This window comes from Littorina saxatilis, linkage group LG15 (assembly GCF_037325665.1).
Source record: "Littorina saxatilis isolate snail1 linkage group LG15, US_GU_Lsax_2.0, whole genome shotgun sequence".
NCBI lineage: Eukaryota > Metazoa > Mollusca > Gastropoda > Littorinimorpha > Littorinidae > Littorina > Littorina saxatilis.
Window position 1 is genome coordinate 31,664,852 of NC_090259.1, and position 17,633 is coordinate 31,682,484.

Sequence of the window (17,633 nt, forward strand, 5' to 3'; positions counted from 1 at the left end):
GTGTTGATGTTAATATCGTTGTTGTTGTTGTTGTTGTTGGTGGTGTGTGTGTGTGTGTGTGTGTGTGTGTGTGTGTGTGTGTGTGTGTGTGTGTGTGTGTGTGTGCATGCTGACAGAGCTATCAAAATACACACATTAACACATTATCCTTGCACAACATGTATTTTATTGTAATGATGTCAAAACAACAAAATAACAATTAAATACATTCCCGCTAAAAAAAAACTCGAACAAGAGTATTACTTAATGTTCCACAATTGAGAAATGAAAACAAATGAGTAAGATATCTAAATGTTTTAACATTAAAAATGCAAGTAAATCACAAACCTTATGTTTTATCACAATGATAATCAACGGTTGAAAACTCCAGCTGTTTGCTTCCTAAAGACTAAGGCAACAACAATTGCTATTTTGCTTTGGATTCTAAATCTCCTCTTGTTGACGAAGTACCAAAAGTACTTGCATACGAGAATCTTCACTGAAAAGGATTTCAAGGCCTGAAAGGTGAAGAACACATACTTCTTTTTCTTCAGCGTTCCAGAATTTTTCTGGTTACGTGTGAGCTCGTTTGCCCATTTGGGTTCCTCACACTATACTCTGAGAGCATAGTCAGCTTCACTCCGCTTTCGATGAGTAGTCATGCTGGGTATTTTCGTGTTTCCATAACCCACCGAACTCCGACATGGATTACAGGATCTTTTCCGTGCGCACTTTATCTTGTGCTTGCGTGTACACACGAAGGGGGTTAAGTCACTAGCAGGTCTGCACATAAGGTGACCTGGGAGATCGGATAAATCTCCACTCTTAACCCACCAGGCGGCAGCGGCCGGGATTCGAACTCACGACCTCCCGATTAGGAGGCCGATGTCTTACCACAACGCCACTGCGCCCGTCAGAACACATACAATTGTGTAGAGAGAAGGTTGTGCATTAGAATTAGAGAACAAGTTCAGAGTTAACAAGAAATATTGTTGGATTCAGGTAATGACAAAGAATGCAAACCCATTATTGTTGTTAAATTGTTGTTGAAACTTCAATTTCAATGATTTTTTGTTGTAGAATCTGAATCAAAAACGCAATGTACTAATAATTAAGCTTCCAAGTTTAAATGCAATCCTATAGTACACACTGAGTCAAACATTGGTCACCACAGTGAAAAAACAAAAGCCGGATCTGATGTCACCATATGCATTTATCGAGAAAACAAACACAAAAACAAAACGGGTGGGGATAACATCTGAGAGAATTTTGTCTGTTAAGCTTCATGAGAATATCGAACTCAGAAGAAGCTTCATGATACTCTGTCCAATATAGTTTTTGATCGCTCCACACACACACATACACACACACACACACACACACACACACACACACACACACACACACACACACACACACACACACTCACACACATCCACATACTACCACCATGGTCTTGATTCCCAGTCAATCTAAAACATTAATTTGGGCCAAACCTTGACTACATGTAACATCAGTGCTGACTTCTTTTTACGTGTCACACAATCACAGACATTGCCAAATGCAATAATATAAATTGTTAAACTTCTTTATAAATGATTCAGTCACTTTAAATTCTGTATTTAAGTATTGCAATACATGAATGGACACACGGAATACATTTATTGTCATATATGCGTGTGTGTTCTACATCACGAACAGAGTCAAATTGACATACCCAAAACACACGTTTAGATAATTCATTGAAATATTTGATACACCAACCTTCTTTTGTTCAATAATATTTTCTCTTGCCGCAGATGTAGGTGGCCAAAGACAGTATATTAATAACTTTACTCAAAGCCGTTTTCATATTCACCATTTCTTGATATCCTGCTTTGATAATAGTGGACACGTCTATTACTCATACTTATCCCCCCCCTCTGCTTCTTTCTCTCTGTAAACTTGTAGGGCTAGTTATTTTTCGGTAACTTACCCAACAACCAAAATCACTTACCCAACAACGGGCCTGAATCCTCGATAGCTCATGGGTAGAGACTGTACAAATTGTGGATCTACTTTTTGCGACTCAAAAGTTCAGAACACTCTAACGTACAAAATATACATTTCTGGAGCAAACAATACAACCATACCGCATTTAAACCAGCAACTACAGGCTTGAACACATGAATCTCAATATAAAATCCATGAGTTTGGTTGTTTTCTGAATTCAGATCTGCCGTGCACAATCGTTTATCGCTAGCAAGATTCCAAGGAAAAGTAACTCTCATACTTTGTCTAGCGACACGAGTAGTTCCCCTTCCAGATTTCGGCTGCATCGTGACAAGACTGCAATCCGACGGTCAGTTTTCAACAATATTTCATTTTATAAACAGATCACACGCTGTCGCAATCAATTGCAAACATTTAATCAACTTGAAGAACATGCAGTGGTTTCATACACTATTTTGCCCCAGAAAACTAAACTTCATACAGTTTTTAGCGTTGGAACACGGGTGTAAAACTTCGTCTGCTAGTCACATTCGAGGAAAGAACATTTCCTGAGCGATACCAAAACATGTACAGAACACACACTATCTGCCTTTACCGCCACAGCAGAATTACAACATAACTGTGTACTTGATTAAAGTTCAAAACATGGAAACTGACAAGAAGTGTGAACAAATTTGAATGATTTGCACGGAACTATACAACCGCGCATTAATCAATCGCCTGCGCAGGTAGACTGGTTGGGTGAATATGATTTGATCAAACTTTCGCACAAAAACTCATCTTTTTCTTTGAATAACTGAAGAAAGGAGGGATAAAGAGGTTACATACCTCGTCTCAGTGATTATCAAAAATAATGGTCTCAGTTCGCGGTCATGAAAAAGCTCGCTGAAGCTCGCATTTTTCATGATCCGCTAACTTCGACCATTATTTTTGATAATCACCGAGACTCGGCATGTAACCTCTACGTCTGTTGATGTACGTATTTCTAGATCCTTAGGATCGCTTATTTCAGAAATATTCAAAGGAATAAAACATTGTTCCAACTAATGCATTCAACCCTAATAGTACCTGTTTCTTCATTTTTTTCTTAATAACATTTCAGCAATAATATTTCACTTGCTAAAACACAAGCATAGTCAATGTTTGCATAAATAAAATGCTGCTAACAAGCATTCCAGTGAATGACTACAGACATTGAAACATAACGACACACATGTGATTAAGTTTTAAACTAATGTCCCACAGTCCCACAAACATATGTCTTAATAAATTAAATCGGCAGGAAACACAAACATCTTGTAGAGCTGGTATCCTATGTTCAAAAACAGCTATTAATAAATATATAATTCATTCACAAAGTATTTCTTTAAGCTCATACTATCTGTGTATCACAACTATAAGATTATTTCAGTGTAGTGTAGAAAACAATCAAATAACCTCACATACATGATTCAAAATAACTTTGACCGGTTATACTTCGTTCCTGTTTGAATCTACGAGTAGATCAATTCACTATTGATAACCAAATAGTGTGTCATGCTGTGTGTGAAATCCTACGTACGGACGCATAACTCATGGTGATATGGATTCCTTTCGAAAGCATGTCTTGTGCTTCGCAGGTAAGCTTCCGTCGATTGTGTTCTCTTTACACACATTTCCTCCTTTTACATTTGATTGTCGAAGCAGTATGTTTCACAGAAATGATATCAGACACGATATTTATCACAAGCATAATGATTTTCGATTTTTTGTGTGTTTATTCTGCGAAATCACAAGCATAATGATTTTTAATCTTGTTTTTTGATTCTGCGAAAACTGATTCTATCAAGATAAGTTTTGTGTGAATATTTGTTTGTCTGTTCACTTAAAAGACCGTTGGGTCGAAATATCTGTGAATGTATTGTTTTGTCAATAACAAACGTTCCAACAACCTACTTTCTTGTTTTTTGATTTTACAAGCATAATGAGACGAACCAGTGAACCTCATAAACCACAGTGTCTTTGTGGTTTAAATTTAACAATGCAGCGTCATTTTTCAGGGATTTCTTCGTGCTATCTCAGTTGAAACGCTTCATCTGAAGTGTAATGTTAAGAATAATAATAATGAGAAAACCAGCCAATATCAGCAATAGTGTTAGGCTCATCCACATTATTTTTAGTCATAAGGGGGGATTATATGCAGAATGTAATACATTGTATCAGTACAAAAATTGTTATTTTATAAAAGCCTTACACAAAATTATCATTGCCTCCTAGCTACTCCTCTCAAATAATGATTTCATTGTGCTTATGTATAGGAATTCTTAAAGTCAAATGTCACAATGAACAAATATTAAAATAATACTTTGACCATGTACCAGGGGGCCGGGGTTGCTCAGTTGGAAGAGCACTAGACTTTTAAACCTAGGCTCGCGGTTTCGAAACCAGGCCGGTGTGACACGAGAAAATTACTCCCACGAGATTTTTACTCCGGAGTAAACATTTCATACGAAAAAGTTACTCCCTTTACGAAAAAAAGCACTCCCCCATTACACGAGAAAATTACTCCCCACGACAGGTGAGTTCCGAGTAAACATTTCGTACACAAATGTTACTCCCCTGACGAATAAATAACGAATAAATTACTTTACCCTAACACGAGCCATTTAACTTCCCATTCCAGGTGTACGAAATTTATACTCCCTTGTCCCCTGTTAGTCTTGGTGGTGGAAGGGGTGGAGGGAGGCTAGCGCGACATTCGTTTGCGTGAAATCACAGATTGGCATCATCCCTTCGCCCGCATCCCATTTTCGCGTACGAGATTTTTACTGGAAGTAAAAAAAAACGGGGAGTAAAAATTTCGTGGAGGGAGTAATTTTTTCGTGCCTTGGGGAGTTCTTTTCTCGTACGAAAAGTGTATTCGGAGTAAGAATTTCGTACGAAATATTTACTCCGGAGTAAATTTTTCGTGGAGTAAAAATTTCGTGTTACACCGGTAAGGACACTGGTCAGTTATACGTGCAGACTCAGAAACGGTATCCAAGTCCCGACGCCGCATCACCACAGTGGCATGTAAAAGACCTCAGTCTGATTACACCTAACCATGCAAACCCATAGTAATAGCGCAATTAACTCTTGTTGCTGCTAGCTTTCCACTGGAAAGAAGCGCCCGAATTTCTCTACAATGAGAAAATAAAGTAAATGAATTAAAATGAAATTACATTCAAATTCTAACTGCATAGCTGAACCAATTTCTTTCTTTTTTTGTACTTCTCTTCTCTGTTTTGCTGCGTCTGTGCTGTTTATCTACAATGATCTTGAAAGAAAGAACAAGTCGCGTAAGGCGAAAATACAACATTTAGTCAAGTAGCTGTCGAACTCACAGAATGAAACTGAACGCAATGCAACGCAGCAAGACCGTATACTCGTAGCATCGTCAGTCCACCGCTCATGGCAAAGGCAGTGAAATTGACAAGAAGAGCGGGGTAGTAGTTGCGCTGAGAAGGATAGCACGCTTTTCTGTACCTCTCTTCGCTTTAACTTTCTGAGCGTGTTTTCAATCCAAACATATCATATCTATATTTTTTTTGAATCAGGAACCGACAAGGAATAAGATGAAAGTGCTTTTAAATTGATTTCGGAAATTTAATTTTGATTATATTTGTTGTATTTATTTATTTTCAGAGCTTGTTTTTCATCCAAATATAACATATTTATATGTTTTTGGAATCAGAAAATGATGGAGAATACGATGAACGTAAATTTGGATCGTTTTATAAAAAAATTGTTTTTACAATTTTCAGATTTTTAATGACCAAAGTCATTAATTAATTTTTAAGCCACCAAGCTGAAATGTAATACCGAAGTCCGGGCTTCGTCGGAGATTACTTGACCAAAATTTCAACCAATTTGGTTGAAAAATGAGAGCGTGACAGTGCCGCCTCAACTTTCACGAAAAGCCGGATATGACGTCATCAAAGACATTTATCGAAAAAAAGAAAAAAATGTCCGGGGATATCATACCCAGGAACTCTCATGTCAAATTTCATAAAGATCGGTCCAGTAGTTTAGTCTGAATCGCTCTACACACACACACGCACAGACACACACACATACACCACGACCCTCGTCTCGATTCCCCCCTCGATGTTAAAACATTTAGTCATAACTTGACTAAATGTAAAAAACACACGCGCGAAAGAGTGACGTAATATCCAACATGAAAATAAACTGTATATCACGTCCCGTCACTCCTTACTTGTTACCATCCTGAATGTGGCAGCGGCAAGCTGTCAAAATATTGATTAAGTATGTACCAAACCTGGTTATTGTTGTGTCATCTTTTTGTTTGACTGATCTTAAATCTCTTGTTTCTTTGGTCTTTCCTTCTTCATTACAATTTTTGAAACACCATACAACTCCTCTTTTGAAATGCCGGACTAGAGACAGCATATACTATCCGGATCCATTTGTCAAAATTAATGTCTCCTCGCCAACCCTCGACTCAGAAAAAAAAGTGTGTCAGTTCACTTCTGTAGCAACAAGTATTCTCTCATCAAGGGACAAGCAGAATAAGTTGAGAAGTGCAGCGAGTGGCCGCAAGCACCAAGTTATATTTATCCCAATCAGTGTAACGCCTGATATCTCTTGTACGCCAGTAGGACAAACTCATGTCTTTCTTCGACTCGAATGTTGGCGTTTTCTTCGGAGGTGTCACAGGAGATGTGCTCGGACCTGCTACAGCAGGTTGATCTGAGGACACTGCAGGAGAAGGGATGCTTGTGTTGTGTGAAAGGCCAGGTACGAGAATCTTCCGCATATCTCCAGGCAGGAAAACGACAACATCCCTCTCAAGCCCTTGAAATACATCAACCCAGGAGACAAATATCTTATTCTGGTGGTCTTCGCTTTCAAGGTCTCGATTGTGCTCTGTGATATTGGTCAGCAGTTGCACAGGCAAGCGTGCCTGAAGGCGTAACATGAATTTGCTTGTGTTGACTTTATCAACATAGCAGCTAAACCGTTCATTGTTGATCTCAAAATGATTGGCACCTTCAGAGCTCCTTTCATAGAAGTCCGGAGGAATGCTGAAAAGAATGACGATGCTGCACGGGAGAAAGTAGGATGGCTGTGGAGGGTTTCCCTGGCTGCCATCTCCTTCAACTAACTTCATTTTCTTGCCGAGCAAGTCTGCAAGTTCTTCTGCGCATTGGACGCAGTCCAAAAGTGGCAGCGTTGGGTCATGGTACTGATGCAGCACGCAAACTGCTATCGGACCGTTAGTGCACACGTTGCACTTCACTAGTTGAGGTGGTTGCTGCTGTGCGTCCGTTGGAGAAACTCGTCTTTCTCCTGCTTCGCAGAGGTATTTAGATAACCTGTCTTCATCCACGTCAGCATGATACAAGACCTTCTGGACGGATACTGGCAGGCGTACATGCATTCTGTTGTCAGAGCTGTGAAGCCGGAATCGCCAGGCATGTTGTTTGACATCAACCCATCCGCACACCACACCGGACTGTCTTTGAAATCGTTCTGAAGAGCGCTGAAGATTTCTGACCAATAATGAACTGGATCAAGCATTTCATCAACGATGAACAACACATCCTTCCAATCAGGCTTTTTGTCACCAGCGGGAAACAGTTTGTTTACCTGATCGACAAATGACTCCTGCATATCGAGGATGTCAATAGGAAGGTGGTGCACTTTATCATGAAATGTCCCTTCATAGGAATCCTGGATGGTATTTGTGATGTGAAAGCCTATGGGTCTGCCTTTGGAGCCCCGGTAAACATTGACCACAATGACATGGCACGACTTGCTGCGAGTACTTTGACTGGGTGTTCCAGTGGCCTTCAGAAACTGCATTGCCTTCAAAATCAGCAGTGTTGTTCTGCCTGAGCCTGGTGGACCTTTCACGTGTACTCGGTTGTAATCAGCAGCAGGATCAGCACCAGCATCAGCTTTCCCAGCAGCAGCAGCGCCAGGGCCAGAAGCATTAGCAGCACCATCAGTTGCAGTGAGAGCCTTTTGCTGCAGATTAGACAAACCAAAGGCCGTGATGATAGGGCGGTCTAGTTCAAGGGAAAATTCATGGGAGGAAGAGGATAACTTGTAAAAATCGACAACAAGTTGACGTACGATATACTACTTTTTTCTCTCTTTTTTTTCAATTGATTTAGTATTTGCTGGCTCATTTCTTTCCATTTGTTTCCCGTTTCGTCTGTCTTTCTTTCTGTCTTTTTCTTTTGACATGTCATTTATTTACAACAAGACAACCTGAACACATACTCTCTGCCTCTGCCTCTCTCTCTCTCTCTCTCTCTCTCTCTCTCTCTCTCTCTCTCTCTCTCTCTCTCTCTCTCTCTCTCTCTCTCTCTCTCTCTCTCTCTCTCTCTCTCTCTCTCTCTCTCTCTCTCTCTCTCTCTCTCTCTCTCTCTCTCTCTCTCTCTGTTTTCATGGTCGTTGATTCAGGGCTCATACAATTTGCATCCGAAAATCCAAGACACCATGTAATCAACATTCATGGTAGACATTTTTTTGTAACTATCCGCAACGTCATTAGGTTAATATTTACCGTGTCTTGGGAGTGGTTTAAACCCATAGTTTTGAACATCCTTCCTGCCAGCCTAATACCATCAGCCATGGTTCTTACGTGCGTTCGCTCGGTCAGGCAGTCCAAGTTGCGAGGTTTTGACAGTGTCCCAATAAACCTACACACACACACATACACATACACACACTCACGGACGTACGCACGTACACACGCACGCACACACACACACGTACACACGCACGCACACACACACTACACACACCACACACACACACACACACACACACACACACACACATACATACACACTACGTATAAAACATGTATCACACTAAACAAAAACAGAAACAAACTAAAACTAAAAACTTATGTATATTTCTCTACCCATCCATAAACACAAACATTGCAAAAGCAACGAAAACAAAATTCCCAACACCTGCAAGGACATTTACGAAAAGCAGAAACTCCAACAATACATGCTCAGTATCTGTCGTCCCAGACGTATGATTAATAGAAGTAGTAGCACAGTAGCAGTAGTGCCACAAATAGAAGCTGTTGAATGAGGAGAAGTAGCTAAAGGAACGAGTAGTCCGTGTAATGGTAGTAGAAAGAGCTACAGTAGAAGTAGTACAGTAGTAGTACTGGAAATAGAAGTTGTATTAGGAGGAGTGGGAGAAGTCGCCGGAATGGTTCCAATAGTGGAGGAAGAATTATGTTACAATCATAATAAATTGTTGTATTAGTCATCACAGTTTTATTATGAGACCCAAATGGAGATGTTCTCTTCTCTATGAAGAAACTGCACCAGCAGTAATAATAGCAGCTATATCATCATAGCAATAAGGTTAAGCTGTGTCGGATAAGATTTTTCCATTGATTAGCATCCCCCTTCTCTCTCTCTCTCTCTCTCTCTCTCTCTCTCTCTCTCTCTCTCTCTCTCTCTCTCTCTCTCTCTCTCTCTCTCTCTCTCTCTCTCTCTCTCGCTCACACACACACACACACACACACACACACACACACACACACATAATTACACACACCTTGCAATAATGTCTTTCGTGAAATCAGGAGACAGGGGGGTAGACAGATCTGGGAGATTGTTCCACCATCGTCGAAGTTTCTCCATGTTGTATTCTCTTTCTGCAGTTTCCATGCCGTCGTCATAGAGGTCATCTTTTGACAGGAGATATACGCCGTCCTGTGAGAAAGAAATACAAACACTGAGTATGTTATGCTGACATATTGAAATAAATAAAGCTAATATTAGCAGCCAGTAGTGGCAAGCTTTTGACATGTTTGCCTAATTTACTAACCACTGAAATTAATGTATTGTGTTTTGCAGATTTTGAAGAGTCTCACCCCATTCGTACAGTATCAATCAATCAATCAATCAATGAGGCTTATATCGCGCATATTCCGTGGGTACAGTTCTAGGCGCTCTGCAGTGATGCCGTGTGAGATGAAATTTTATACGGCCAGTAGATTGCAGCCATTTCGGCGCATATTTACCTTTCACGGCCTATTATTCCAAGTCACACGGGTATAGGTAGACAATTATTAACTGTGCCTAAGCAATTTTGCCAGGAAAGACCCTTTTGTCAATCGTGGGATCTTTAACGTGCACACCCAATGTAGTGTACACGGGGGGAGGGTTCGGACACCGAAGAGAGTCTGCACACAAAGTTGACTCTGAAATAAATTTCCGCCGAACCTGGGATCGAACTCACGCTGACAGCGGCCAACTGAATACAAATCCAGCGCGCTACCAACTGAGCTATATCCCCAGTACATATGTTTGCCCCCTCCGAGGTTTCTCATGATAATTTCATGTCTATGTGCGTGTGTTGTTCGGGTTCTTTTTCGCTCACGTCCACATATATGGACACTGACAACACACACACACACACACACACACACACACACACACACACACACACACACATACACACACACATACACACACACACACACACACACACACCCGCACGCACGCAGCCAGCACACTGGTACCGAATAATGACTATTACTTGCCTAAGAATATTCATTAACTCTGAACCATATTCAATTCTACAATCTTTCTGTGAGTAAGATCTAGCAATAAAGATTTAGTCACCTTTTCTTGTATTTTACACGCATCGACAGCTTCCTCCTTGGTTAAATTTGGAAGAGCAAAAACCTTGCACACTTTCTGTTCCGGATTTCTCGTATAGTGTTTGAACAAGTTATTGAATACACGTTCGTTTTCGTTTAGTTGGTCATATGCTTGTTCTTTCTTCTCTTTTCCTTTCAGAGAGCCTTTAGGAGGTACATGTGTCCCAAAGGATTTGACCTGAAAGGGAAACACAACGGCCAAGTCTGTAAATCAGTGATCATAACGGATGGCAATAAAGGCTTGAAAGATTATAAACAAGGAATGCGCTGAAAAAGACAGCAAAGAAATATAAAGAAAAAGAAGTATAAACAGAAAGAAAGAGAGTAGGGAAATCAAGAGAGGGAAAGCACAAGAGAGAGAAAGAAAGAGACGGAGAGAGAGTAAATTAGGCGCACCCACGAATTACCAACAAGCGTTTCTAAGAAATCACACATATATATATACATAATTCACCAAACTGAGTAAACATCACTGCTTGTTTCCTGAAGACCACGTACTACCACTGCTGTCAACAAGTTAGTGCCGACAATTCGCGGGCACGTGCAAACAAAGCTCATTTTACATTACATTCTCGGAATGTTACAAGCACACTACAAATGATCAACATTCAAAACATTTTCATGATCTGCATTCGTGTGGTTTTAATTGTTTTCATCGAAATTACTGTCTTTCTTACGTACATTTACCTTGAACATACATTACTTACGGGCTCTCCGTTACGCTCACCTGAATGAAGATCACACCTTTACTTTCGTGGATGATCGTTATATCTAGTTCACCCCTTTGACGAGGGTCGTCCGGCTGGTCTCTGCGAGTGTAGTATCTCATTCTACAACAGAAGGATTGGGGCTTACAATGAGACCATACGAAGCGAGTTAATATTAGATCCTTTTAATTAAATCCTGACGACTTTGAACTCCATGCCATGTTTGTTTGAAGTTTAGCCTTGGTAATCCCTAGACAAAAAGGACATTTGTCACGAAATTGCCTTTGTTTTTCGACTAGAATAGAATTTATCTTTCTTTTCAATAATTGTTTTGACATGTGTGTGTCTATACGTACTCCATGTAGCTAAAACGTCCTTCGATCCGTCGTTTGAATAACTTCGATTTGACTTAAACAAAACATTTTTGACAAAAAAACCAAGAAAGCTGAGGCGTGAGTAACCATTCAGTCAAGCGATTGCACTGAAATACGCCCGGTTCTCTTCAACTTTCTTTATCAAACAAGGGGGGAGAGAGAGAGAGAGAGAGAGAGAGAGAGAGAGAGAGAGAGAGAGAGAGAGAGAGAGAGAGAGAGAGAGAGAGAGAGAGAGAGAGAGAGAGAGAGAGAGAGAGAGTATAGAGTTATGAGAAGTCAAACAAATTAAGCTTGAGGCAAAATCTTATTGTGTTTGGGGGAAAGAAAGTCGCAAGTTGATGTCATAATCTAACGCCTTTCAATGTGACGTCGTTTGCGTGTTTCAGACTTAACATGACGATCGTTTATCTTGATGGGCCGAACAGAGTGTATATGATTATGTCTAAGCAGAGACACTCACTCTTCTTTAACTAGCAGGTCCGGGAAGTCTTTGTGGATTTGCTTCTGAAAAGCGTTGCGTGATTTCTCCGGTATTTCCTCTGGCCAGATGAGCACGTTTTCGTACATGAGATTCCCGATGATAAACATTGTGGTCTCTCCCCTTTGTTTCATCTCCTCGTTCAGAAGCTAAAGCAACAAATAGTCTGGCTTTGTATATTGATATTATTAGCACACACACACACACAAATAAATCAGTAAACAGCTTATGCAGACAATCCAAATGACAAGACACGATAAATATTGTTGTTAATCAGCCGGAAAATCAAGAGTAATCCGAAAAGGACCTCTGTGCATACAGGTTTTGTTTTTTTCTTTTTTTTTTCTTTTTCTTTCTTTTTTTTAAGGAGATCAGACTTCTTTTTATATTTAGTCAAGTTTTGACTAAATATTTTAACATCGAGGGGGAATCGAAACGAGGGTCGTGGTGTATGTGCGTCTGTCTGTCTGTCTGTGTGTGTGTGTGTGTAGAGCGATTCAGACTAAACTACTGGACCGATCTTTATGAAATTTGACATGAGAGTTCCTGGGTATAAAATCCCCGAACGTTTTTTTCATTTTTTGGATAAATGTCTTTGATGACGTCATATCCGGCTTTTCGTGAAAGTTGAGGCGGCACTGTCACGCCCTCATTTTTCAACCAAATTGGTTGAAATTTTGGTCAAGTACTCTTCGACGAAGCCCGGGGTTCGGTATTGCATTTCAGCTTGGTGGCTTAAAAATTAATTAATGACTTTGGTCATTAAAAATCTGAAAATTGTAAAAAAAAATAAAAATTTATAAAACGATCCAAATTTACGTTTATCTTATTCTCCATCATTTGCTGATTCCAAAAACATATAAATATGTTATATTCGGATTAAAAACAAGCTCTGAAAATTAAATATATAAAAATTATTATCAAATTTTTTTTTTCGAAATCAATTTAAAAACACTTTCATCTTATTCCTTGTCGGTTCCTGATTCCAAAAATATATAGATATGATATGTTTGGATTAAAAACACGCTCAGAAAGTTAAAACGAAGAGAGGTACAGAAAAGCGTGCTATGCAGCATAGCGTAACCACTACCCCGCTCTTCTTGTCAATTTCACTGCCTATGCCGTGAGCGGTGGACCACGAGTATACGGTCTTGCTGCGTTGCATTGCGTTCAGTTTCATTTTGTGAGTTCGACAGCTACTTGACTAAATATTGTATTTTCGCCTTACGCGACTTGTTTTTGTGTTCCATCAGCGGTTAAAGTTAACGCCGCTTTACGATAAATTACTAGTGGTATGTATGTAGTAAAGCAAAGTGAACAAAAATAGCCAAGCAACTCTAATAATAATTGTCAGTAAGTACTGGTGTCACATGACTGATGTGAACCAGTTGATTGGCTAATGGCGATGCGCTAAAACTGTTAGCGCACTCTTGGAGTGCGCTAACTTTTCCACAGAGCGTATTCTTCCGCCCTTTGCCTAAGCAAGACTGTACTCTCATCCTCAGAATTAATTAATGACATGTAGCTTATATTCTCCACAATACCAAAATACCATAAATTTCCTGCTTCTTAATTAAAGCAGAAGTGTTTTTTCTGACATATTGCATGTGCCTGTGCTACAGTTGCCACTGATCTAAAAATAGAACCCGCTGTGTGTATTTTTCAGTTTCGACTTGCGAAGAATCTTCTCATAATTATGCCGTAGCTTATTATTCACATTACCAAATGATGAGTTAGTATACAATTCCCAGCAGCTAACAGAAAACACAAGTGTTATTCCGATAACGTACCACTGAACTAGATCAGCATTTGGATTATATACGTAGCAGACTAGATTACACTAAAATACGACTGCATCAGTTCAGTAAACGAATGGTTTCCGAATTATTATTTCAAGGCAACAACAATCGGAATCGAAAACGTGTAGGGTTAAGAACGTTCTTACCATGTATAAAACTTATTACCATCCTGCCTCATGCGTGCAGACGAGCAATTGTTGTTTTTGAAATGAGACTGCAGTGCAGTGCCGTGGTTCGATTGCCCTAGCCGCCTAGCAGACGACATAAACCCCGCAGCAAATTAACATGTTGGGCAAATGTGAACAAACAAACGATGGGGACATAATACGTGTAGGGTTCACAGCATTCTTACGGTTCATATATATAGTACCAGTCTCCCCGATGAGTGAAGATACAACACGAGAAACATACCACATTTACTTTGAAAATGTGCTAACCGTGGCCTTGGCCGGAGTCAATTCAAGGGGCAACACTCTGCACAGTCAATCTGTCGAGGCTCGATGAAGGTTTCGAATCGCAAATAACTAAGAGCACAGTCCTTTCTCCGAGTTTCTTCTTCTTCTTCTTCTTCTTCGTTCGTGGGCTGAAACTCCCACGTACACTCGTGTTTTTTGCACGAGTGGAATTTTACGTGTATGACCGTTTATCTCCGAGTTTAAATGAGGTCTCTATGAAAGATCATCAGTTTTTAGCTTAACGCTACACTGGAATTTACCAACATAAATTAAAACAAGAGTTTGCGTGTGACGAAAGCACGACACACTTGAGACAGCCCACACAAAAGTAGATCTGACACAAACCTGACCACACAGTTACGCCTATCCCAATGCGCGTTGCAAAATGTGCGTTTTGAATCTTCTTTTTTCTCTGGCGGTACTGACAATATCGTTATTGAAACAATCCCAGTGCACTAAGGGATTTATAGAGCAAATCTCGAAAATAATTATTGAACTCAGCGCTATGCGCTTCGTTCAATTATGAATTTTCTCGATTTGCTCTATAAATCCCTTCGTGCACTAGGATGTCTCAATAACTTAAATAATAATATGGGAGATTTATAGAGCGCTTGACGTTCTCTAAGCGCTTTACAATGAAAAAACATACGTATACATACAAAGCGAAGCGAAAAAGCATGTGCAGCAGCATTCAGCACACAAGTGAACAACGTAACTCTGCAGTTAGTATCACATTTCTCACAAGGTTGCTTAAACCGAAGTTTCTATTATCCGAGTTTCAATTAAGCAACGGATACATTTTGTTCTTACCCTTAGTCCGCGTCCCACTTTGGACTGAGCATTGTCCCCTCGTACATCACTCTCTTGGCAGTGTTTGTAACAGAAAGAGTTTCGATTCCATTTGATGCTGTGTTTCCCGATGAAGAAGTGAGGGACCGCGTAAGCAATTTTTCCCAGATCTGGGAAGTTGCTCTCTGTGTATTCCTGACACCAGGCAGCTAGGGCTTCTGCTTTAGTCTGTTTCTGATTGGAAAGGTCTTGCAACCTCTGCAACAGCAGGTTAAAATATTTTTATCTGTCATCTTATACATATAAATACTATACATTTAGAGCACGGTGAAAGTAATATCTAAAGAAATGTTCTACGCAATGAAAATAAAAACGGAAAAAAGAACAACTTACCCAGGACATATTTTGAACATTAACTATTGCTAAAATCATATGACATATGCAATATAAAAAGTATATGTATGTCCTTTTTTCTGCTAATTGCTGAACACATAATCAAACTTTGCCGGAACTTGTTCACTTCGTAACAAATACTTGCAAACCATAATTTCTCAGGCTGCAAGAGCAACTAATATTTCACATAGTCGTTTTGTTTCTCAAGTTTTGTTGCAACACAACCTCACTTACGCAGATGCGCTTTTTACCTTTAAGGCTTACTCTGCGAAATACTGAGCCTCTTTATTCAGTTTCTTAAACGTAATTAGTGATGCACAGTCCACAGATGTTTTGTAAACACATGCTGTTGTTGTTTTGGGGATGCAATGACTTCAGATGTTAAGGTTGATTTTGCTGTTTCCTTCCTTTTAGCAGTCACTTCCGCCAACATCGTTTTTGTCTATTATGACATAATGTGTTCTGCACTGATGTTAGTTAAAGTGACAATATTTGTCCAAATCCATGTTTTTTTTCTGAAGTATATATACTACAGACTGCAGCATATTAACTAACATAACATAACATAACATAACATGACATAACATAACATTACATGATTACATTTTCTTACGTTCTCTCGTGAAACTTCCAAGAGCTTCATTTCGTTTCTTTAAAAGACTTATGGTATGCCCACTAAAAGATTTCAGATTTATGAAGCAGGTACATCCATTTTTTGTTTGTTTGGTGGTGGTTACCGTTGCCCCTCACAAACTGGTTTTTTTGTTTTTTTTTACTCACCGTGAAAGCTCTCCTGACTTCTTCTTGGTACTGGCTTTCTTTCCAGTCACGGACGTATTGCGTTCGTTTGAAGTCTGCTGGGTAGAGCTGTCGTTCCTCCATTGCATCTGGTTGATTTTTAACAGTCTTACTAGTATTGCTACCCTTACTCATCTTTCTTCTTCTTGTTCACTTATTCATGTTAGCAGGCTGTTCTGAGGAATGAGAGGATTATACAAAGAAATGTACAATGTTAAAGTTGGTGTGTGAAAGAGAACACGTGTGCGTTATCCTTCGAAACACATTTACGGACAAATACACACACACATACACACACACACGCACACACACACACACACATACACACACACACACGCACACACACACACAACACACACACGCACACACACACACACACACACACACGAAACACACACACACACACACGAAACACACACACACACACACGCACGCACGCAAGCAAGCACACATACACACACACACACTCACACACACACACACACTCACACACACACGCACGCACGCACACACACACACACACACATACACACAAATTCACTTACGCGCCAATGGACAAGTTATGAACAGACAGTCGTACTTGTATTACATTTGCATAACACTTGCACACAACGAATAACTTTTATTTCACTTCCTTGGTGTCAAGAATATTGCAACGTAAACGGTTTGTTTTAATGCTAACGGTATTCCCTTTAGTTCATTTGTTTTCCTTTCATACACAATTTCCGAGAAAAAAAACCCCACGTCACTGATTCCTCAAAAGCAACCAACGTGATCACTGGGGAATGCAATGCCGTCACGCTCATAAGAAAAATACCTAACTCAGTGTTAGGCATTTGTGTAGTGAGACTACAGGGGAAGCTACTGGAAGGGTACCTGTCATGTGTTAGAGAGTACAAACTTTCAGACCATCAGAAACCATTGCCACGGTAACGTAAGCAAAACTGCCAATATCGTTTTTTGAGTTAGGCACTTTTGTTTTTATACAGGAAGACTTGTTTGGAAACTGCGAAGATATGCAAATGCTTTAGGGGGTTGTTTTGCAGTTGTGCTGATTGAAAATGTTGCTGTCAGCTCATTATCTCACGTTTATCCCGTGGTAACAGTTCGAGATAGGCAGTTTGCAACTTATAACTAAAATGAGATAGGCTGAAACCAAATAAGTTTCTTGCATTTTTCTCAA

The 17,633-nt window shown here is 39.8% G+C and overlaps 1 protein-coding gene across 1 annotated transcript; it reads right to left on the minus strand.

Moving 5' to 3' along the window:
• Nucleotides 1–1,549: 1,549 nt before the first annotated feature.
• Nucleotides 1,550–16,757, minus strand: LOC138949074 (uncharacterized). The gene is made up of 8 exons (XM_070320805.1): nucleotides 16,433–16,757; nucleotides 15,281–15,517; nucleotides 12,199–12,365; nucleotides 11,385–11,487; nucleotides 10,620–10,835; nucleotides 9,547–9,704; nucleotides 8,528–8,663; nucleotides 1,550–7,983 (listed from the first exon to the last, which is right to left on the minus strand). Exons 1-8 carry the CDS (start codon nucleotides 16,583–16,585, stop codon nucleotides 7,252–7,254), a joined length of 1,902 nt encoding a protein of 633 aa, XP_070176906.1. The 5' UTR covers nucleotides 16,586–16,757; the 3' UTR covers nucleotides 1,550–7,251.
• Nucleotides 16,758–17,633: the final 876 nt, after the last annotated feature.

What these genes read in the sequence shown, in the direction of transcription:
- LOC138949074 (XM_070320805.1), bottom strand. Translation starts at nt 16,585, where the DNA reads ATGAGTAAGGGTAGCAATACTAGTAAGACTGTTAAAAATCAACCAGAT. An exon ending in AAGTCAGGAGAGCTTTCACG is followed by an intron (nt 15,518 to 16,432) that starts GTGAGTAAAAAA and finishes CTGCTGTTGCAG; the next exon opens with AGGTTGCAAGACCTTTCCAA. An exon ending in ACGAAAGACATTATTGCAAG is followed by an intron (nt 8,664 to 9,546) that starts GTGTGTGTAATT and finishes GTGTGTGTGTAG; the next exon opens with GTTTATTGGGACACTGTCAA.